Raw genomic sequence first — 23958 nt, forward strand, 5'->3', positions numbered from 1 at the left:
TATATTGATGACCAATATAATAAAAATCGATGTTAATGTTTTGTGGGTTTTTTTTTTTTTATATAAAATTGTGTTGAATAAGTTTTAAATGTTCTTGACCTAATTCAATCATTTTTAAAAAAAATGACAATTTCTGAGCGGTATTTGGAAAATTAATATTAGTGGCACTTAAAGTTTGAGCTCAAAACCACCATGTGTGGTAACAAACAAAAAATTTTAAATTATGTTATCAAGCCTCAGGTCAATTAAAGGTGGTTGTCCACATTTGCAAAATCCTCTTGATCCTGCTATAGCAATTACCGCAAGCCAGACTGCACTGTGTACTTAAAAGCAGCTCCTGGGCGAAATGTAATGGGGTGCGAGTTTTTGCTGCGAGACAAACTCTCTAGTACATTTAAAGGTCCGAGTTTGTCCCTCAACTCGCCAAGTGTAATAGCCTGCGAACTTGTGAGTTCGAGACTATTACACTATGCAAATCTGTGAGTATTTCCCTATGTAAACCCAGACCTTTTTAATGCGACTAGCATAGTCTGAGTTATACAGAAGCCTTCACAGATCGGTGAGATCCATGAAGGGTTCTGTGTGTTAAAAACAAAAAAGTACAGTAAATTTTTTTTTTTTTTTTAGATTACGTTAATCCTCCTCCTCCTCTCCCCTACCCCAAAAAAAAAAAAAAGCATAACCAGCTCCCAGGGGTTTGTAGAGCCTGTCCTGGTTCTTAAAATACAGGGGAAAAAATGCTGTGCATCTTTCTGTGTTACTCAGACCTGCTCAGGCTAGACTCGCTATCCTGAGACTGGTCATTTTAAAAAAAAAAATTTCAAGTTTTCAGGCTAATAGTGTGCAAGTGGAACACTCTCACTCTATTACATTGCCCGAGTTCTATGCTCACAATGTCAAAACATCTGGATGCATGTTTTGCCATTGTGAATTGTGGGGTTTTGAGAAACATGCGGGTTTGCATTTTCACACCCTGAAATTGCAGGTATAGCTCTATACTCACACTTTTTCTAAACTCTCACCCTATTACATTTGGCCCTCTGTGTCTGACTGTCCTGGAATGCATGGTCAGGTCACTGCTGTAGTAAATATACCAGCTTTATGGAAGAGAAGTTAATAGACAGAGTTCTCCGGTGAAATGAACTGCAGCTACTGATGGGATGTACACAGTGCTGTTCACTTCCTGGCTTCAGATAAGGAGGTTGGGCCCCTATATGGGTCCCCTCTATTTGCTGTATGGGCAGAAGAGACTTATAAGTTGTCTATAACCATGCTAGTATTCTTAACATGTTCAGTGAATGGTAAGTTGCTGTCTCAAAACCTAAGCCCCTGGTGTCCCTTGCAAATGAAATGGAGCCAGATGCAAAAGTCCTCTTTGGTAGTGTAATGATGAATATGGTTTTTGCCCCTGTGTCTTTAGCAATCAAAGGGTAATTAAAGAAGTAACAATCCAGTACAGTGTGACTGACTTTTCCCTGGGAGCCATACATTTTATTGAAATTAAAACATATTCTGTATAAATTATTATTTACAATGGCTAAATAGCCATCACAAGGGGTGGAGGAGGAGGGGTTGTACCCTGATTGATCATTGTGGAATTCTTCAGCTCCTGGAGAATCTGCCTTATTAGATGGTGGTTCCTTATGGTCTGGTTGGAGGTTTTTTTTTTTCCTTTGATATTTGTATAGTGATGGTGTTCTTAAAACATTTGAAACTATTAAGAGTAAATTTGGGATCCCTAACTCTTTTGTTTCACTATTTACAGCTTCATCATGCCCTTTCCGCTCAGTTTTCTTCTCGTTTCTGCTGTTTGCTATTGATCCTATTAAAACCATGTTGCAAGTGGCTGGTAGAAGAAGACTAATTTATAGCATTTACTCCTTTTCTCCTTACTGTTAACTCAGCCCTAGCGTCACCTAGACTCAAATGGATAGAGGATCTGGGCCCACTGGAAGACTAAGGGCCGTATTCAACTGATGGCAAAAAAGTTTTGCTGGTGAGGTCATTTCGCTAGGCGAGAACTTATCCCTATATTCCATTCCAAAGACTTTTTGCTGGTGCGAAAAGTCTGCGCCTTGTAACCAGCGGAAAAGATTTGCTGCTGAATGGAGGCGAAAAAAAAGTGCAGGTTTGGGGTGCAAAGTTGCGGGAACACACCTGCAGCCATGGGACAGTCCCCCAAACGTAAGCTGCGTCTAAAAGAGTAAAAAAAAATATACTTTTAGATCACCCCAAAAAAGTACTTTAGTTTTGCCCCAGGTTGTGTTTGCTGAAGGTGCGTTTTTTACATTTATTAAAACATCACTTTAGCGATTTTTAACCATTCATGTACCCCAAATTAGCAGGGACTACTTATTTAAGACAAAAAAACCTGCCAAATGCTATTCTTCACCACTTGTGCAAAGACGCTAATTAGCAGCTATTGAGAGCATTTAAGTTCCCCAAATACCCTCAGCAGGGCTATTTGGGGGTATCCATAGTGATCCCCCATGTCAGTGCATTTTTTAGGGGTTGTCAGGCTGATTTCCCCAAATCTGACAGCACTTTTCGCCTGTTTGAGTTTGGGCGGGACACGTTTTCGCGTCCTTTGCAATTGAATAGGGCGAAAAGCGGGGATGAGCATGATACTTTTCCAGAGGCAAAACCAGCGATGACTGTGGAAAGTGCACCATGCGAAAACTGGCAATTGAATACGGCCCTAAGAGTGGTCTTTGTTGTTAAGTAGCCCTCTGTTTACCACCTCTGCAGTGCGAGTTCAACAGATTCAGTTTTTCATACTACATAGGGTTCATCTTACCCCTTCGATTCCGAGTAGATTTAGGTCTGGGGCCTCTGATTGGTGTCCTAAAGCCGCGTATCCACTACGCGATGTTACATCGTAATCATGCAGTCGTTCAGTAATCGGGCACTAGCATGTCGGAAACTACCAGTGATGTGCGCTCCTGTTGGTCGTTTCTGACATCATCTACTGAACATACTGGTCAATCTGGCGATAACAACAGATTGCCCGTGTTCAGAGATGATTGATGTACCTACACTGAAGATCAATTGTTCAGTGTAGGCACTGCAGGGTGAAGGTGAAAGACTGTACGATTACGATGTCGTAATCGTACTGTCGTGCCGGTATCTGCTAGTGGATACGCGGTCTACGTGTTCCACTCCAGTGTTCGTTTTGGCACCTCCTTTGGGAATGCTTTGCTGTACAAATATTTTGGTCACCAATTGTGTCACCAGAACGGGGGTTAACAGTCCTCTTTTTTTATTTCCTAAAATTTTACATTTTTGGCATGGGTCTCTATGACGGGGTTCATCGCATTATGGGTCAATACAGATGTGTCCTCCCACATCATTGGTGCAGTCACAGAAAACAGCCCCTCTCTGCGTGCCAGCTGCTGTGCTCCTCTGCTACCAGGAGACTGTACTGATTAATTTGCTATGCGACACTTATATATCTATGTGTGACGAAGTCTCTGAATCTGTTATCAAAGTGCTATGATGCCACGGCTGCGTTTTTTTTCCATGCCAAGTTCCACTGTGATTCGTTTACAGACTCAGTACAGTTTCTCATCGCATTGTGACTAAGACACATTTTCAGTGAAAATAGACGCCCAACCCTAGCCTAGTTACATGGGACCTGGTGTGGCATATTTAAGCTAATGTGTAAGGATACATCTGTATATAATTAATGCTTTGACTCTGGCCAAGGTTCGCATTGCCCTTATTGGGATGGCCTCTAGTGGCCCTTTCTTTGCTGAGTGGTGTAAGTTGATGAATGTAGCTGTAGTTGGCACCTAGTGAGACGGCACAGTATTATGTAGTATTCTGAAATTGATTCTTATTTTCTCCCATTTAACTGGTGGATGATTCTCTATATCATTGTGTGTTTTAACCTCCTGATCTGGGTTCTAATTCTGTATCTATTGTATTACATTTTTGATAAGGCATTGGCTGTATATCTTATGTTTATGTGATTTTTGTTTTGTACTTATTTTTTTTTTTGTTTAGTGAGTGGTGGAGGGGTTTTAATTTATTGTTTTCGATTATGAAACATGTTCCCTCTAGCTCTGGCGGGAGGCAGGGCGCCGGAGCTAGAGAGGGCATGCCAGAGCGCGCGCCGCAGGCGCGCACGCGACCGAGAAAGGGGCGTGGTAATCGGAAAAGGGGGCATGTCTATAAGACGCGTCCCCTTTTCGTCACTCTTGGGGGCGTGCCCGGCACTTACGGACACGCCGGGCAGCCCCCAAGCCCTGCAGACAGGGAGAATAGATGCCGGGCGCATGCGCCCGGCGTCTATTCTCCGGCGGTGACCGGGTCACCGCATGTTTCTCCACCCGTGGGACACTGCGTCCCGCGGGTGAGAACGGCTCCCGCAGGCTGTGAGGGCAGGGCGCTTTTTGCCCTCCTCCTGGAGGGCAGGCTGCTTTTTGCCCTCCAGAAGGAGGGCAGGGCGCCGCGCCCCGCTAAAACAGCCTAGCGGGAACGCTATATATACACACACACACACACACACACACACACACACACACACACACACACACACACACACACACACACACACACACAATCTGATTTCAGGGCCAGGTATTCTAAAATATTTTAATATGCACATGAAACTGTGCTGCGGAGGGCATTTTTGAGTGACACTAGGTGGCGCTATACCCAGAGACACTGCATTCTGTCCTGATGTGCTCTGCTGTTACACTTAGAAAAATAATGACTTAAAAATACATTTCAAATAAAAAAATCAAACAAAATCCATCTATCTGGCAGCAACTGGGAGGCCTGATATCTGTAGAAGGGAAAGCTGCTATCATTTCTGTAATTTATTGTATATACTGTCATATCTTCTGTCAGACCAGTTCAATTATAGAAATCCCTGGTTTTGGAGCGTAGCCTACTGGGATGCGGCCAGTTTGAGATGGTCCCAGTCATAGGGTGATTTCAGATTAGTTCTATGTTCTTTTCCTGCACAGCACTTGTGTGGCTGAAAAATGGTGTCATATCACCACCCCCCAGACCCTGTTGTCTTTACCAAAGATCTGTATTTGATTTCTTCACATGGAACATTCTACCTGTTATGTGAAAGCTTATGACTGTAGACATCGAGCCAGATCATATCAATGATTCATAATGGTTGTTTTTCCCCAAGAACTGTAAATATGCATTTTATATTGAAGATTGTTTGTTTCTTTATTAAAAAGATTTATAACTTGATATTGTGAATTCTAATTGAGCACCTGAAAAATTTCCATAGACTGAATTGGCACAGTCTTTAGCTGGTTCAAATAGTTTCTCGCTGGCAGGTCACAGGGAGTTTCTTCAGTAGTATACTCATCGTTACTAATACCATTGCCATGCAGTCTTCAACAAGTTATTGTCCTACCTCACATGCTGCGTGCAGTGTACTGTACATGCTGTCATTAGGGGTGAAATAATCCAATGTTGTGGCCTGGTTTTCCATTGCTATGCAGATGCTACTCAACTGATCGTGGCTTTTAGTCTTGGTACTGATATCTCAACACCGATCTTAAATGGCTTTCTACCTGAGCTCTAGGAGTGGATTAGTGCCAGTCGGCTGTGACTGAATCCTACAAAACAGGTCCTTATGATAGGAGCTCACATTCAAAGGACACGACTGCAGCTTTGCCAACCAACTGGATGTTCGCTTGGGAGTTTGTAGTTGCAAACACTGACCAAGTGTGCAATCTGGGTATTGTCCTGGTTTGTGGATAAACACTTAAATACCAGGTGTCTGCCATGAGAAAATCATTATTTATCTGAGGAAACCTATCCAGAATGCAGCACTCTATTCCCTCCGAAGATCTTCCTTCACTAATGTGTTCATTTGTGTCCTCACTCTTGGACTACAGAATGCAAACTACCTGGATCCCCCAGCAAAAGAATTGCACCACTTGCAGCTGGTACAACATGCAGCAACCATACTGTTGGCTAACCAGCACCGTTCATGCCACATAACACCAGTGGCGTAACTACTGCCCCCGCAGCCCCTGCGGTGGCTTGGAGGCGCTGGGTAGCTTGGGGGTGACGGGGGCAGTGGTTACGCCACTGCAACTGTGAGCGCTGGCCTCTAAAATGATCGGAGGCTCAGGAAGCCTCTGATCACTCCAGAGGCCAGCGTTCCCACTAATGCAGTGCGCGGGTGATGACGTCACCCACGACCTGGGGAACCTGCGCGGCCGCGTCTGCTGGATCTATTTTGATCCAGTCAGCGCTGCAGCGGGAGAGACAACGCGGATGATAGCGCGCAAAGTCATGTGCAGGAGGGGAGGGAGAGAGGTTTGGGGAGGCCACAACAACAGGAGAGGCCACAACTACAGTGGGCACTACTAAAAGGGGCACAACTACAGAGGGCACTTCTAGAAGGGGCACAACTACCGAGGGCACTACTAGAAGGGGCACAACTACAGGGGGCACTACTAGAAGGGGCACAACTACAGGGGGCATTACTAAAAGGGGCACAACTACAGGGGGCACTACTTTAATGGGCACAACTACAGGGGGCCCTGCATAATTGGCACTATTACAGGGGGCATTGCATAATGGGCACTATTACAGGGGGCATTGCATAATGGGCACTATTACAGGGGGCATTGCATATGGGGCACTTGCTACAGGGGGCATTGCATATGGGGCACTACTACAGGGGGCATTGCATAAGGGGCACTATTACAGGGGACATTGCATAAGGGCACTAGTATAGGGGGCATTGCATATGGGGCACAACTACAGGGGGCACTACTTTAATGGGCACAACTACAGGGGGCCTTGCATAAGGGGCACTATTACAGGGGGGCATTGAATAAGGGGCACTAACTTGATACCCGCAGTTTACAGGTTATAAACTATGTTCCCAATAATCTGGTTCTACACGGACATAAAATCTGTGCAACCTGTCTTGAGCTGAGGTGACAGACTGGCAGGAGCAGAGAGGAGGGTTGGTGAAGTAGATCTGTCTGGGTGGGATGTAATGGGCATTACTGTTTGGCATAATGTGTATTTGGCATTACTGTGTGCACAGTGTGCTATTAGGGGCATTACTGTGTGGCATAATGTGTTGTATGTGGCATTACAGTGTGGCATAATGTGAAATAGGGGCATTACAGCGTGGCATAAATTTGTTATAAGGGCATTACTGTATGTCATTATGTGTTGTACATGGCATCATTGTGTGGCATGTGTAAGGGGCATTGCTGTGTGGCATGTGTTGTAAGGGGCATTCCGGTGTGGCATACTGTGTTATAAGTGGCATTACTTAGTGTGTCATAATGTGTAAGGCACACACCTTAAATGTCGTCTTTGGGTGTGTTTGATCTTTGGGCGGGGAAGGGGGGCGCCTGAAACTTTTTTGGCATGGGGGAGCAAAATTTATAGTTACGCCACTGCGTAACACACATTCCCCACTCCCTTCCCTGGCTGCATGTAAGATTGTAAATAGATTTCAAGATTGACTCTCTTTCAAAGCCCTACATAACCAGGGCCGAAGTCACTCCACTCTTTATTCCCACTCCCTGGGCCCCTCCACTTTATATTACATTACATTATAGGTTTTATTTTAACTTATGTATCACATTAAATTGTAGTAACTTTTGTGTTTCAGCATTGCATATATACTTTAATTACAAGTGCTTAAGTTCTTACACACTTAATCGGTACAACATTTAAACTGAGCAGCTATTAGACTTAGCGCGGAACACATACTCACTTACCAGGGCCCAAGTTACCTGAAACCGCTTCTGATTCCTTATCCTCCTACTCACTACCAATCTCCCATACTTCGCTTAGGATTGCGCTTTTATCTTTGTGTCTCCTTCTCTCTGGAGCTCACTGGCTCGTACAGTTCAAGAGGCATCCACTCTAGAAACCTTCATTAACAAACTCAAAATGTACCTGTTTATTCAAGCATTTTATTAATGCCCCTTTTAGTTTCTGTTAAAAAATAAATAAAGGGAAAAAAAACATTCTTGGCTCTCTTTTATGTAGTCTGTTAGTACCTGCGTTTATTTTGTATCACGTATTGTTCAATCTGCAAATGTAAAGCACTTTGAGTCCTAGTGGGAGAAAATGCTATATAAATAACATTATTATTCTGTGTTCAACTCTGCATCAGTCCCATAATTTTTACTGACATGTACAGCACTTTATGTAATGTGGTCCACTTCAAGGTTCAAAGGAGGAATTCCAGACAGTACTGTGAAAGAGAAGAGTGCCCACAGGAAGCGCATTATCAGACTATACTCCCTAAGAATAAGGCAAGTATTTATTTATCTTTTTTGCTTCCTAAACCATAATTTAAAGTTCAGAATAATACTTTATTTCCTTTGTAAAATCTGGAAATGCTCAGCTCAGTCTGAATATATTATCAACTAGCTGTTGCCTGTGGCTTTGCCCACGATGAAATCACTTCTGCCAAAACTTTTTTTTTTCCCATTTGAGATGTTCTACTTTGCTTTGTATATGGGCCGTGTCACGTGACCAGCAGCGCCTTCACCCACCACTCACACCAATGTCACTGGGGGGAATTCAATTGTTTTGTCGGTGACTTTTTTTGTAAGACGCCCGACTGAGTAATTCCATTGTTGCTCCGACAGGGCGCGATAGCTGGCGGCATTTCTGCTTGCACCCTCAGGAGGGTGCAAGCAGAAATGTGTGAGAAACCCCCTGGTTAGGGCGCGCTAACTGCAGTTAGCAGGCCCAAATCAGAACGATAGACTAGATTAGCCGTTTTACGCGGCTAAACCCGGGGCGAAGAGGACAATTAATGAGCGCCCAGAACAATTTGAATTGCAACACTGGGCGCTCCTTAATTATCACGCCTTAAACGATTGAATCGCCCCCACTGTGTGCCTGTGCAGACTGCTATGTAGCCTATCCTATTCAAGTGACCGCTGGTCCAAAGCACCCTTTCCCCTCTCACTGACCGGCCGTGCGCATTGGTGCCACATCTATCTCTTGCATTGATGTCAATAAATTTTGTTATTGTACAGCTTTAACTTGATGGATTGAGATGAAATTATTTCTAGGAGTTTCCACTACAAAATGATGCAGTTTTCAAGAAAATCTGTTCAGTAGTTTTAGCACCAACTTGGAACAGACAGACACAACATTCTTATATTAGTATAGATAAGTTCTCCTTTTATGGACACTCTTGTTAAGTGTCAGCAGTACAATGTTCCACCGGCTATTTTATCCCAAACTATAACACTGTCTAAATGTGTTGTTAACCCAACATCTATGTAGTAAAGTCAGTATTCTAATATGAACCACTACAAATAAAAGATCATGCAAAGTAACAGCTGCTGTGAATTTATTAAGTAAAATTCTGATGCTATATTTTTTGCACATGACTTTTATTATCCGGTTAGTAACACACAATATCCGTTTCGAATCTGGTATCATGTCTAGACTTGTGCTAGAACTCCTAGTACGGAAAACTGCAGCTGATCTGACAAACCAAAAATTTGTGAAATGTAATTTAAAATGTAATTAAAATTTTATTCAATAAAAAAACGAATATATATATATATTATTAACATTGCGGCTGATCTCAGATGGGGGACTACTGCAGCCATGTGTTGACTGTGGCATGGTGCCTTCGGCATCCTATGGCACGCCAGTTGTGGTTGAACTGCAAGTCTCACAAAGGTGTGCTTTTGATTTGTTGGGCTTGCTGGGACCAGTGCCATATGCCTGCATTAGCTGAAGTGACTCTTTGCTGATGTATGGGGGCCTTCACTGTTGTAGTGTCAAGGCAATCGATTGTGGCAATTCTTCAATTTGCAGATGATTGTGTATAAAAATATGCAATGTATGGGCTTCACAGATCACAGATTGCAACTAAAAAGTGATTGGAATTATTAAATCCGATTGTCCAACATATTGGATTTCAGAGATGGATTGGGGCTGTAAATTGCTAGTGTATAGACATGATCACCAGATTTGCAGACCGTCACTAGTAAAAGGATCGGCCTTTTCAACATTGGCAGATCTGTGTTTGCTGCAATCGATCTGCAAATCACTGAAAAAGATCTGTAATGTATGGGCGCAGATTGCTAGATTGGGAAATCCTAAAATCGGGCAATAAATCTTCAAATTGTTCAATTGTGGTTTTCAGCTTGCTGATGTATGGGGGCATTAAGGCAATTCTTAACCCAACAGTGACACCATCATCTCATATGCTGTCCAATGCTGTAAGAACACAGCTGATAGATGTCCATAGGTTTACAAACCATGTGAAAAACGCCCAATGTGAACTCAACCGCAAAGAGACTGTAAACTAAAGCCTCCTGATTAACAATAAATACGGCATAATTCATGTGAATTACATGAGAATTACTCAGAAGATGAGTAAACTTTTCCATTGAACCTTGTTAGGTGTTTTAGTTTTGGTTCTGCATATGGAAACCCAGCTGCAATAACCCTTAATACTCATTCTGACAGCAGCTCGATTTCTCATTCCTTTCCTCATAATTCCCTAGTTCTTCCATAGGACATAGATAGTTTGCAAATTGCGCTATGGGGGATGACTGAAGAGAGGAATGAGAAGCCACAAATTAAATCAAGATCCTCAGCTGAGATCCAACTCTGTACAAGTTGTGCAAAATTATTCAAACTATGGGAGGATTTAGATGGTCTTGGGATTGCTAACATAAACTTGATACAGTAATCTGTTTATATTTGTGCAGATGTTTGGGCTTATTTCAACCCTTAATATGTGACACCTTCATGACCTATTTTGCACTGTGCTTATCATTATATTTGGGAGAGCATTGCGACGTTTCCTCCAGGATCCAAGATCACTGGAGTAATTTTTAATTTGTTGGAACCAGTGTTGAGTTCGTGAACTGTCATTGTCTCGAAACACAAATCCTTCTCTCCTGATCTCCAAGAGTTCAAAGGTATCTTCACATTCTGGGTCTGTGGATACCACACAGTGGCCAAGTTTCAGGGGGTCCCTGAGCATCACAAATTTCCCATTACTTTTGTCTTTAATCAGCACCAAAACAGCATCTTTAACCGTTTTATCAGAAGTGCTACTTTCTGAACCACCATCGGAAATCTTCTTCATGTTCACCATCAGCAGAGCATGTACATTCTGGAACTTTAGTGACTTGCAACCTTTCTTTACCCATTGCCCATCTGTAGGTTGTGCTAACTGCAGAGGTCCTTCTTTGATGAAACGTGTCTCCTCTCTTGGCCAACCAGCTTGCTTGATAGCCATCTCTCTCATCTCAATGTTTGTTATTTCCCTATTCTTCCTACTTTCTCTTCGGAAGGAACGTAACGTCCATGTGTTCCCCTCCTGCTTGGTTTTCATATTGATGTGCTCCAAGTGGGATTCAATTCGGCTTTTGGCTTCCCACAAACTGCTGTGATCAGGGTGAAACTCTGTTGTACTTTTGAGTATCCGGCTCAGCAGGAGAGGGTACTTAGTGACTCTTTGTAAAGGAGCCATTAGGAATGATCGGAGGTTCATTCGTCGTAAAGCAGTATTATCATTTTGAGACACGTCCAGGAAAATTCTAAAATGAAATAAGAATACTTAAGTATCCACAGCAGAAACACATGCACAGTAGTCTACTCGGCAGGCAACATTCTACTTAACATTTGTAATTTGAATAACAAGAGATGTGCTAGGTTACCTAATGACCACTCTAACAATTCAATTCTCTGCTGGAGCAGTTGCAAAGGCATTCTGCAATGATTAATCTTCGATCATCTCAAAGAATTGAATTAGCCTGAGAGATTTAATCTGACACATACACCATTTATTACATTTTATTACAGGTATCTGAAAGTCCCACTGGAGATTCTAGAAAGTCATTTGTTGCAGTACCTCTTGTGAGCTACAGATGGCGATAGAAACCAACTATTTTAGGACAAGGCAAACAAATCTAAATATGCATTGAAGTGCCAAAAGTCATGGAATAGCAATATGTAAAGGAAATGGTAGGTGACTTCTTGGAAATGCCCAAACCTGCACCAGTTGTAATCTGACATCTGGTGAGTTAGTCTGAACACAGGCTAGGCTGCTCATGGCAAAGTGACTTGAATTAATGGAGTTCGAACGGGGCATGACAGTGGGTGCTTGACGGATAGGACATTCCATTTCCGAAGTTGTACGGATATTCAATATTCCTCACTTTAAGGTGTAACATGTGTACCGGGAATACCTCATGGAACGCATCCTACCCATCATGGACAGCACCGTGGCTGATTAAGGGTGCTTATTGTTCGTGATCAGCGGTGTCTGGCCAGAATTGTCTGTGGTAAAAGAGAAGCAACACTGGCTCAAAGCACATCCACATTCCATGCAGGATATTCAAGACACAAATCCAACAGCTCACTGCAGCGTTCTTTACCTTCCATGGAATATGGGAGCAAAAGACGCATTAGAGCACCCCTATTAACACTACAACACCAGACACAGTGCTTTACCTGGGCTTGTGACATCACGAATTGGACTCTGGAGGACTGGCAACGTGTGGTGTGGTCTGATGAGTCATGTTTCCAGTTGTTTTGGGCTGATGGTAGGAGTTCCGACAAATGGTGTGGCCACTACGTTCCACTGAAGTACCCAATCGAGCATCTATGGTCCTACACTATGCTAGGCATCTACCCCATAACTTTTGGGACATCAGTGTGTGTGTGCGTGTGTGTATAGAGAGAGAGAATGAATGTGTGAATACCTCCAGCCATTCAAATTCATGTGCTTTTCCTTATGTAATTCACACATTATTATAATGTACTAAATATGTTACTTAACTGTTAATTTATATACTTCAGAAATGTACTTGGACTAGGAAAGTGATAGGGAATTTTAAGATTCTGTTTTGGTTTTAAAGATGTTGCAGTAACCCTGGGTACTTTTGCATCTTTTGGATTTAAAACATCTGGTGATCTCCTAACATCCAGCAATGTACTATCATCTTCAGTTTGGTATGACCACCGCTTCTGCCTTCTCTAGCGTTTAATGATACAATAGGCAGGGTGTATACAACCCCTCTGGGCACCCAGAGAGAGATCTAGAAATCTAGGCTGTTGTGTGACCTGAGTGGTGCAGGCTGACTTATTTCTGTGTATCCAACCAACAACCATGCATTTTTTTTCAGTTCCTCTTTTACATAGCACATCTCACAAGCTATTTCCACACATGTTTTTATGGGGGTAGGGAAGGAGGTGTGAGTACCACTGTCGCAGTATGAAGCATAAACGCGTACGCAGACATCAATTATCAAGCTCAGTATGGTGTTAACCCTCCTTTATAACCCTCCTTTATGTACTATGTATCTGCACCTCTGAGACCTAGCTCATTTTTCTGGTTTTACACTGTTTTGATTTCACCAATTACTTTTTATTTTCAATGCAATTCACATGGAAATTGACTAAAATTGTTGGAATTGTAATATATGTCATTATCTGAGGAAACCAAGACCAAATTGCAAAACTGAAATTTTTTTCATAATGTTTCCCATGGTTACATATTCATTGTGAGATACAGAAAATTACCTGGAATGCATTTGTCTAGTACAGAGGTTCTCAAACTCTGTCCTCAGGACCCCACACCGTTCACGTTTTCCAGGTCACCCAGCAGCTGCACAGGTGTATTCATTACTCACTGACACAGGTGGTGGTAATTATTTCACTTGTGATTCTGGGAGGAGACCTGGAAAATGTGAACTGTTTGGGGTCCTGAGTACCGAATTTGAGAACCTGTGGTCTAGTAGTTCCGAGTACAGATATGCCAAATATGTATTTAATTTAAGAACTTTGGGAATTCTAAGGACAGAAACGGGGTAGTATTTAATCTTGTTTTTATTAATTACTATCAAATGGAAATGGGATCTATTAGTATAGCAGTATTATAGTCATACTTGCCGACTTTCTGGCTGCTCCTTCTGGGAGGGAGCAGCCAGATCAGCAGACTGGGACAAGGGGGAGAGGCCAGGTGGGTGACTAGCATTTCTGGGTGTGGCCACATGATAACATCATTTTGGCTCTGCCCCCTCTCACAATGTCGATAATACAGGCATTGTGGAGCAGGGGGTGGGGCCAAAATGACGCAATCGGGAGGCTTGCCTGCCTTTCCGGGGGGCCGGGAGCTGCACCCGATTTTCGGGAGGCTCCCGGCAAAATCGGGAGGGTAAGCAAGTCTGATTATAGTTACTATTGGATCTATCAAAGCTTAAAAATGATTTACATATGAGATAACTGGCCAAGGCCTCCCACACTGGACAGAGCCACTGGTGCGGGCTCTGTGATTTCCTGTTAGAATGCAGAAGCTCTCCAGCCTGCCATTGACAGTCACTGCTAGAAAATTGAGGCCTGCTTAGCTGCACAATCCATTCATCTCAATTATGATATTTGGAAGCATCCATCAGTTTTCACTACATTATAAACAATTTATTAGACATGCAAAATCTAAAATCGGTAAAAATATTTTTCTTCAGTCTTCCAGGGCAGTCATTAATCTGGGTTAGTAACCCATTCCTTTCCTTTTTCTACTCCCCTTCTTTGACTGACTCTGTTTACTTCCCCATTCATTGGGTACAGGATCACTGAGCAGTGAATCAACTTGCCTCCGCTTTCACCTGATAGCTCCAGCGGGTTTACCTACACCAGCCCCTGTAAATCTAATCCAGTCTGTGGTGTGATATTCATGTCTGGTACTTATGCTATAGTATCCCATTGTGTATTTATGCTTTGTTACTCCGTTACTATTTTATTTATTTATTACCAGTTATTTATATAGCGCTCACATTCTGCAGCACTTTACAGAGAATGTTTGGCCATTCACATCAGTCCCTGCCCCACTGGAGATTACAATCTATATCCCCTGCCACACATCCAAGTTGCCGTAAGCCCGCAAATCCTGTCTCTTTCGGGAGACATACAGAAAGCACATACACACTAGGGTTATTTTTTGTTGGGAACCAATTAACCTACCAGTATATTTCTACTTCAGGGTCCATAGGGTATCCACAGGATACCTTGGAGTATAGGTGTGACGTCAGTCATCGGGCACCATAGAGTTAAGCTTTCAGCCTCCCAGGATGCACTAGGGTCCCCCTCCTATACCCCGCCCCCGAGCCAAGGCACCTCAGTTTAGTTTGGTGCCCGGCCGGAGTTGGGTGCACCTGTTGGAGTGGGGGCTAGAAGAGCCCCTGAAGCTTTTTCTTCATGCAGTTGTGGCTGCACATCTGGATGAACAGCATGGACAGTCAGTCCTGACGTCCATGCTGTCTTCCCTACACCCCCGCCGGTACCGATCCGGGGATGCTGGTGAGCATCTGGGGTCACAGCTAGCGGTGACCCCAGATGTTCCGGACCATGGCCGGATTCAAGGGGGACAGCAAGGTAAGCAGCGGGGTCCCGCGGTGGGTCCCCGCTGTTACATGGTCCAGAGTCCCCAGGCAGGGGGTTCCCTGGGGACTGGCTGCAGCGTGGAGCCAGGTATGAACCTGCGCTTCCACTACCCCCTGGGACAGCGGACCGCAGCAGAGCGGTAGCGCTGCGGCGTCCCGGGGGTTAAATGCATGCCAGGGGAGCGCGCCTTCCCTGTCTCACAGCCGGCGCCTCCCCCGCTGCACACAGCCCTCTCTGCACACTGCCGACTGGTCCTGTAGCAGCGCTCCTCCCCCAGGCCAGCCTCCTCTCTGCTCCTCGGCGGCCATCTTTCCAACGCATGGTGAACGCTGCTGGAAGCACTGGACGGAAGCATCGTGGTCTGGGTCCCCCCGCATACCTCTCCTCCGATTTGGGTCAGGTCTGTGTATGCTACGCTGTGTCCTACCAGGCCCTGTGTCTGCGTAGTTGAGTGATCAGCGCTGTTAGTGCAGGAATTGATTTTTCTTTGCATTGTATGTGACTGTGCTAGCGCTGCTGCCTGTAACTTTTCTTCTATCTGTCAGCTTTATTACTGTCCCTGTCCTTTCTGCTAAGCCCTTGCGGTGCGGTGCTGCAGGGTGGTCTCTCGCCTATTTAATATATAATTGGTGAGAGGGCTCACATACTTGGTGCCATCATGTCTGAAAGTGATTTTCCTCTCCGGCTACAGTGTGCTACGTGTAAAGTACCGTTAGCGGAGGGGGAGGGTAGCGCGGAGGGCCTCTGCCGGCAGTGTTTGTCTATGGCGCGGCCTATTACGGTTACAGCACCGGTACAGGAGCCGCCCTGGGCTTGTTTCGCTCAGGCGCTTACAACCTTAGTGGGCCAGTTAGCTCCGCAGCCCACGTTTTACGCCGATGGGTTTGTCCCAGCAGTCAGTGGTGTCGTCACCCATGCAGGGTTTCCCACGACAATTGGTGGTACCCCACAGTCTCCCTATTTCCCCGCTCCCGTTTTCTCAGGAGCCGGCGTGGGTTAACTCCCTGACGAGTTCTGTACAGCACTTGTCGGATGTGTTGCAAGGGGAGTCTGTGATGCGGCCACATAAACGGCCGGTGGCGTCTCTGTCGGCTCCTTATGAGGATGACGAGGGGACGTCTGATGGGGAGATTCTGGATCCTTACGATCAGGAACCTCTCCATACTAAGGACATTGATGCTAAGTCCAAGGTATATATTCCTGGACTTATTCGGGCGGTCCGCACAGCCTTGGTGATTGAGGACGAAGTTCCCCCAGCGGCTAAATCCAAGTATGCCTTTTTTAAAGATGTGAAGGGCGATGCCACAGTCTTTCCTCTTTCGGGTCAGTTAGTGGACCATTTAGAGGAGGCGTGGAAACAGCCTGGCAAAAGATACCAGCAGCAGAGGCGCCTGGCAGTGGCTTATCCGTTCGCGGATAATTATTTTGCGAAGTGGGAATCCCCTCCACAGGTGGATTCTCACGTGACCCGTCTTGTCCGTGGTGCCACATTGCCGATGCCATCCATGTCCTCCCTTAAGGATGCTACGGACCGCAAGGTGGAGATCTGCCTGAAGTCCGCTTATTCCCTTGCGGGGGGGGGCAGCACGGCCGGCTATGGCCATTTGCTGGGTTGCCAGAGCAATGGAGCGCTGGGCGGATTCATTAGAGGCGTCTTTTGATTCTGACTGTCCGGCCGAACAGGCGGAGTTGATTGGTAATCTCCGTGATTCGGCCACTTATATCAACGAGGCGGCCTTAGACATTAGTACTCTGGTGTCTAGAATTTCTTCAGCAGCGGTGGCTGCTCGTCGCACCTTGTGGCTGCGATCCTGGAAGGCGGACGCAGATTCCAAAAAGGGTTTGGAGGCGTTGCCATTTACCGGAGAAGTTCTCTTCGGTACGGATCTGGACAAGATTGTGGCCACGCTGCCGGCAGCCAAATCGGCTTGTCTCCCGTCGGCCGCTGCTCCTTCTGGTTCTGGACCATCGTCCTTTCGGTCTTATAGGGCCCAGGGCAGGCCCAAACCACAGTCTTTTCCTCGACAGGCTGGCCCTAAGAAATCGGCCAAGCCACGGAAGCAGGCATGGAGTACCAGACGTCCGGCCCCTATGCCAGATGACAAGCCTTCGGCCTGACGGTCCGGGCCTCCCTTTGGGGGATCCCAAAGTGGGAGGCCGCCTGCTGCAGTTCGCCAAGTGTTGGTCGGTCACTACGACAGACACTTGGGTTCCCTCTCTTTCCGGCACAGACCCCCGGCTCGATTCTTCACCACGGGTCTACCATCAGACCGGAACAAGGCTACGGAGCTGCGGAAGGTATTGTACACTATGCTCCAGGCTGGAGTTATAGTGCCTGTTCCATTCTCCCAGAGGGGCCAGGGTTTCTATTCAAATCTTTTTTTGGTACAGAAACCCAATGGGTCGTATCGTCCGATTCTCAACCTCAAAGCTCTCAACAAGTCTTTGCGGGTACCGAAGTTTCGGATGGAGACCCTACGGTCCATCATTCTGGCGCTGGAACCTGGGGACTACATGGTGTCATTGGACATACAGGACGCTTAACTGCATGTCCCTATTCTTTTGCGCCATCAACAGTTCCTCAGGTTTGCAATCCGCAGCGACCACTTCCAGTTTCGGGCGTTACCTTTTGGCCTGGCGACAGCACCACGTGTGTTCACCAAGGTGATGGCGGTCATGGCGGCTTCTCTGCGGCTGCAGGGAGTCCGCATGTTGCCGTACTTGGACGACTTTTTATTGGTGGCAGGATCTCCAGAGCTCCTTCTACGCCACTTGGACCTGACCATTGCGCTACTGCAACGGCACGGCTGGCTAATCAACTGGCAGAAGTCCACTCTAATCCCGTCTCGGCGGATTCTGCACCTCGGAGCCTTATTGGACTCGGAACAGCAAAGGATCTTCGTGACGGGGGAAAAGATCTCTGCTTTACAGTCGAGGGTGCGCAGTTGTCTGCACAGCCGCCGGGTGTCTCTACACTCGGCGATGAGGTTACTGGGCTCCATGGTGTCGGTGTTCGACATGGTGGAATATGCCCAGTTTCACTCAAGACCTCTGCAGCACCTGATCCTGTCCAAGTGGAACGGGCTGCCTCAGTCTCTGAAGTCCCAGACGATTGTGCTCACCCCGGAGGTTCGCCTGTCCCTTGCCTGGTGGTTACAGACGACCCATCTCAGCAAGGGACGTCCGTTCTGGGTTCCAAATTGGGTCCTGTTGACAACGGACGCCAGTCTTGGGGGCTGGGGAGCAGTTTCGGGTCCACACTTGTTCCAGGGCAGGTGGACGCCGACAGAAGCGGAGCTTCCAATCAATATCTTGGAACAACGTGCGGTCTTCAATGCTCTCCAGCAGGCACATTGGGTTCTCCAGGATCGTCCGGTACAGGTCCAGTCGGACAACGCTACCACCGTGGCCTACATAAACAGGCAAGGAGGAACCCGAAGTCGGGCGGCTCTCGTGGAGGTCTCTCGGATCCTGGTATGGGCGGAGCGCAATCTTCCAGCCATGTCAGCGGTCTTCATCCCGGGAGTGCTAAATTGGGAGGCGGACTTTCTAAGTCGCCAGGACGTTCATCTGGGGGAATGGTCCCTGCACCCGGACGTTTTTCAATTGCTGGTGGACAGATGGGGTCTTCCAGAGATCAACCTCATGGCGTCCCGGCACAACAACAAGTTGCCGGTGTACGGGTCTCGCACAAGAGACGAAGGGGCGTCTCTGGTGGATGCTCTGTCCGTCCGGTGGACGTTCCGGTTCGCATACCTGTTCCCTCCGGTCTCCCTTCTTCCACGGGTAATCCGGAAATTCAAACAGGAAGGAGGGACGCTCCTGTTGATAGCTCCCGTGTGGCCCAGACGGCACTGGTTCTCAGACCTTCAGGGTCTGTCCGTGGACAGTCCTCTGCGGTTGCCGCTACGACCGGACCTTCTGTCACAGGGTCCTTGTCTTCACCCGGACCTGACTCTGTTGTCTTTGACGGCGTGGCTGTTGAGACAGCCATGCTGAGGTCCAGGGGGTTTTCCAGTTCTGTAGTGCGTACCATGTTACGAGCTCGGAAACCGTCTTCCGCGAGGATATACCATCGCGTGTGGCATACGTTCTTCCAGTGGTGTCCACCGAGAGGTTATGCACCGCGGGAGTTTCGTCTGTCTCGGATACTCGCCTTCCTACAAGCGGGACTAGATCATGGGCTTCGCCTTGTTCTTTGAAGGTACAGGTTTCGGCCCTGTCTGTCTGGTTTCACCGTAGGATTGCTACAATCCCGGATGTGCGCACCTTTATGCAAGCTGTTCTTCGCATTCAGCCGCCTTTTGTTCCACCTGTGGCGCCTTGGGATTTGGCTGTGGTCCTGAGGGCTCTCCAAGGACCGCCGTTTGAACCACTGGACTCAGTGGATCTTAAATGGCTAACAGCTAAGACTGTTTTCCTTCTGGCTATTGCTTCGGCCAGACGTGTTTCTGATTTAGGGGCTCTTTCTTGTAGAACTCCTTTCTTGGTTTTTCATGGGAACAGGGCAGTGCTCCGAACTCGGCCCGAGTTTATTCCCAAAGTTGTTTCCCAGTTTCATGTTAACGAGGACATCGTTGTTCCGGCCTTTAACTCACCTGGTCTTTCCGTGGGTGAGGCCTCTTTGGATGTTGTGCGGGCCTTAAGGACTTATGTTGACCGCCCTTCTTCGTTTAGGAAGTAGGACGCCTTGTTTGTCCTCTATGGCTTCCGTAAAAAGGGTTGGCCTGCTTCAAAGCAAACTTTGGCAGCCTGGATCCGTATGGCTATTTCTGAAGCTTATCTTCATGAAGGCCTGCCGGTTCCTCCTTCTGTGAAGGCTCATTCCACTAGGTCTGTGGGTCCTTCGTGGGCAGCTCGACGTGGTGCCTCTGCAGTCCAGATCTGCAAGGCTGCTACGTGGTCCTCTGTCCATACCTTCGTGAGGTATTACAGGTTTGACACCTTCGCCTCTCAGGATGCTTCCTTCGGGCGGCGGATTCTCCTTTCAGCACAGGAGCGTCCCCACCCTTAAAGGATACTGCTTTGGGACATCCCCAAGGTATCCTGTGGATACCCTATGGACCCTGAAGTAGAAAATATGAGATATGGTAAGAACTTACCCTTGTTATCTCTATTTCTACGAAGTCCATAGGGTTCGACAGGACTCCCGCCCTGTCGCACCTGTGCTGCAGATGGGCTTTGCTCTGGTCACCGGTTTTTCCGTCTCCCTCTGGTGAGAATGTGATTCTTGTGTGTGTCCAGATCTTTTTTCTCTCTCTTACTTCTCCTCCGGCCTATGGCTTGGTAACTAACTGAGGTGCCTTGGCTCGGGGGCAGGGTATAGGAGGGGGACCCTAGTTCATCCTGGGAGGCTGAAAGCTTAACTCTATGGTGCCCGATGACTGACGTCACACCTATACCCCAAGGTATCCTGTGGAACCCTATGGACTTCGTAGAAATAGAGATAACAAGGGTAAGTTCTTACCATATCTCATATTTTTTGCAGTATGGGAGGAAACTCACATAAGCACAGGGAGAATATACAAACTCCACACAGTTAGTGCCGTAGTGGGTATTGAACCCACAACGTCAGTGCTGTGATACAGTAATGCTAGCCATTACTGCTGCCCCTGTGGAGCACATGTGGCTGGAGACTCTGCTCACGTGGCTAAGATGGCAATCACTGCACTGAAGGGGTTAACCCTCGTGTCACGGCGTCATCTTTAAAGAGACCAGTCAGCACTAGGCCACATTTTCTTGCGCCGCCTATGTAAAAAAAAAATTTTTTTACTGTCTTTATGTTAGGCGTCACAGATCTGGATCACCTCCAGCGGCGAAGTAGCATGTTAACCCCTGGTGCGCTGACCAGTCTCCTGCATTAGGGTGGTATGAGGAGATGCAGGGAGAGCTGGCCAGCAGAGCCAGTTCATTGTTTTTTAGAAGCTCCAAAAACCTTACACTCTGTGGCTAGGAGACTTCTTCCTGTGGCTCTTGTCTACCTGCCTCTGGAGCCCAAATATGGCCAGAGAAGATAAGGACCCCCAGCAGAATACTGGAGGTAAAGTTTGGGAGAGAATCATCCCTCACTCCAGACTTGCTGGCACCTGGGCGTAGCTACCTGTCCAGGTGATCTTTGGCACAGCAGAGTGGCCACTCCCCACTGTTCATTAGGGAAAATGTTAAATGGGAATTGGTATGAAATACCGCCATCCCTCTGGCTGGCAGTTCGAATCCCGTCCGCAGCAGGCCGACCGAAGCAGAGATCCCAGCAGTGGAAGCCCAACAGCCCTGGAAATCCCGATCATCCATAGGTAAGTAAAAGCTAACCTAACCCTCCTTAGGGGTGCCTAACCCTAACCTCCCACCCAAGTGCCTAAACCTAATCCCCCCTGTAAGTACCTAACCCCCCCCCCTTCCCCTAGCCTAAACCTAAGTCCCCCCTGGGGGTGCCTAACCCTCCCTCCCCCTAGCCTAACCCCTTTCCCTCCTGGGGGGGCTGCCTAACTCAAATGCCGGCTGTCAGCTCACGGCGGGAAAATTACATAGATATAGACGCCTGTCATTTAACCCTCGCCTGGATAAAGCAGTCGGGAAGCCGGCTGTCGGGATTAAGACAGCCAATTTCCTGATTGCATCCCTGTTAAATGTGCATGCCATGCGTTTAGCTTGGTTGGTTAAGTGACTCGGGGTGAGCTCAATAGCCCCGGTGGTGTTGTGTGGTACAACCAGATAAAAAGAGGGCCTTTTAGCCCTAAATGTGTTTGTATCCTCTGACTCTCAGTGAGGACTGTACTTCTGAAGAATATCTGTATGCTGTGGAGTAATTGTTGTTTTAAAGACTGAGCAAGACACCTGCATATGCTTTCATCCTGTGACCACCAGAATATCGCAAAATGCTATTCTGTTCTCTGGATGTTCTGGATTAAGCCCAGTGTCTCCAAGCTGAAACCCATTGCCAGCTAACAAGTGGGGACTATTCCATAGTGAGAGACCAGTGGGAATTAGCCAACACTACTCAGGAAGTGTTGCAGCAGTGTGTCCATACATACCCAGAAGTAGGCGGTTTCAGGTGCCGGTGGTAAGAACCTGGGACAAGATGTTCCAGGTGCCAGTGTAGGAGCCTGGTGGAACGAGTGATGCTGGTGTAGGAGCCTGGTGGTGGCAGTGAGTTAACCGCCCATTACGCAGTGGGAGGAGTCAGTCACTTGCTGTATGTAGTGCACAGCCTGGAGTGGATGCTGTGACTTGCTGTATGTAGCGCACAGTCTGGAGCAGATGCTGTCACTTGCTGTATGTAGTACACAGCCTGGAGTGGATGCTGTGACTTGCTGTATGTAGCGCATAACCTGGAGTGGATGCTGGCACTTGCTGTATGTAGCACACAGCCTGAAGTGGATGCTGGAACCTGCTGTGTGTAGCACAAAAATCCTAGAGCAGTGACAGATTTAGCAGAACAGATCAGGCACACTGAGCCAGGAAGCAGGACTCAGGAGAGAAGTTGTTCTGGCAATAAGTCCATTTACAGAGCTGGTTTGAATAGGGTGCCTATGTCCCTGATAGGCTGTGCGGGTGAGGTTAACAGATAGTGGCACCTAGTTGGAAGTTATGCAGTCAGGTGATAGCAGCTAAAATGTCGGCGCAGGCGATGTGACTGGAGAGCTACTAACCACCTGGCTAGTTGGCAAACATGGAATTCAGGATGTCTCTGGCGTCATGGGATCAATGGCAGTGCGGCTACAGGAACCCCGTTGTGTAACAGCAATTTTGCAGGTAAGCATTAAAGAACATTTTAAAGGGGATAATATGAAGACATTTTCAAAGTCCAGTTGCCAAACAGCATCAGATCAATCTCAGATTTGTATTTCAGGCAACCAGTACCAGTTTACACGTCTCCTGTTTGCCTTGGCAACACCACCAGGAAAATTCACAAACATTTTTGGGATCCTTATAGCCCAATTAAGGAAACAAAACATATTAGTATGGCCATATCACAACAATCTCCTGATTGCAAGGACATCCAGAGAGATTGTACAAAACAGTATAAATTGGATTATACTGTGTCTGCAGAATCAGGGTTGGGTCATAAATTTGGAAATAAGTCAACTGACTCTAACTCAACAGATAAAGTTCTTATGTAGGTGTATTGGAATCGGTATGATATGCCGGCTGTTGGGATGCCTCCTGTCAGAATAACAACAGCGACATCCCGATGGTTGATATCCCGACAGGGGTCGGGTAAGTATACTTACCCTCCCCTACCCCTAACCCTCCCTTCTGGTAGCCTAACCATCCCCGATAGTTCCTGAACCTAAGTCCTCCTCCTTAGTGCCTAAACCTAACCCCTGCCCAGTGGTGTCTAACCTCCCCCCTCCCAAAACCTAACGCTAACCCCGCTAACAAATACCTGCTCTTTGTCCTTCTGGACAGACAAATAGCCACCCCAGTGGCTGCCGTGCTGCCAATCACTGCTGATCGGTAAGCCCAGCAGGACTAGGGGCTTATTAAGAGAGGGGCGGGCTCGTGTTCACTCCCCGTCTGGGGCCCCCTCCTCTCCGGCGGCTGCCACGCATTGACAGCCTCAGTAGACTCCAG

General features: G+C 46.9%; 1 protein-coding gene across 2 annotated transcripts in view; it reads right to left on the reverse strand.

Moving 5' to 3' along the window:
• Nucleotides 1-9184: 9184 nt before the first annotated feature.
• Nucleotides 9185-23958, reverse strand: part of LOC148522853 (uncharacterized) — a 165247-nt gene continuing 150473 nt past the window's right edge. For both annotated transcript variants that reach the window (XM_088473670.1, XM_088473669.1), the window contains one exon: nucleotides 9185-11540. In XM_088473670.1, the coding sequence (XP_088329796.1) occupies nucleotides 10742-11540 (799 nt within the window). In that variant the 3' untranslated portion in view covers nucleotides 9185-10741. The remainder of the gene's footprint in view (nucleotides 11541-23958) is intronic.

Source organism: Taudactylus pleione, unplaced genomic scaffold (assembly GCF_031769625.1).
Source record: "Taudactylus pleione unplaced genomic scaffold, aTauple2 ptg000138l, whole genome shotgun sequence".
Taxonomy (NCBI): Eukaryota; Metazoa; Chordata; class Amphibia; order Anura; family Myobatrachidae; genus Taudactylus; species Taudactylus pleione.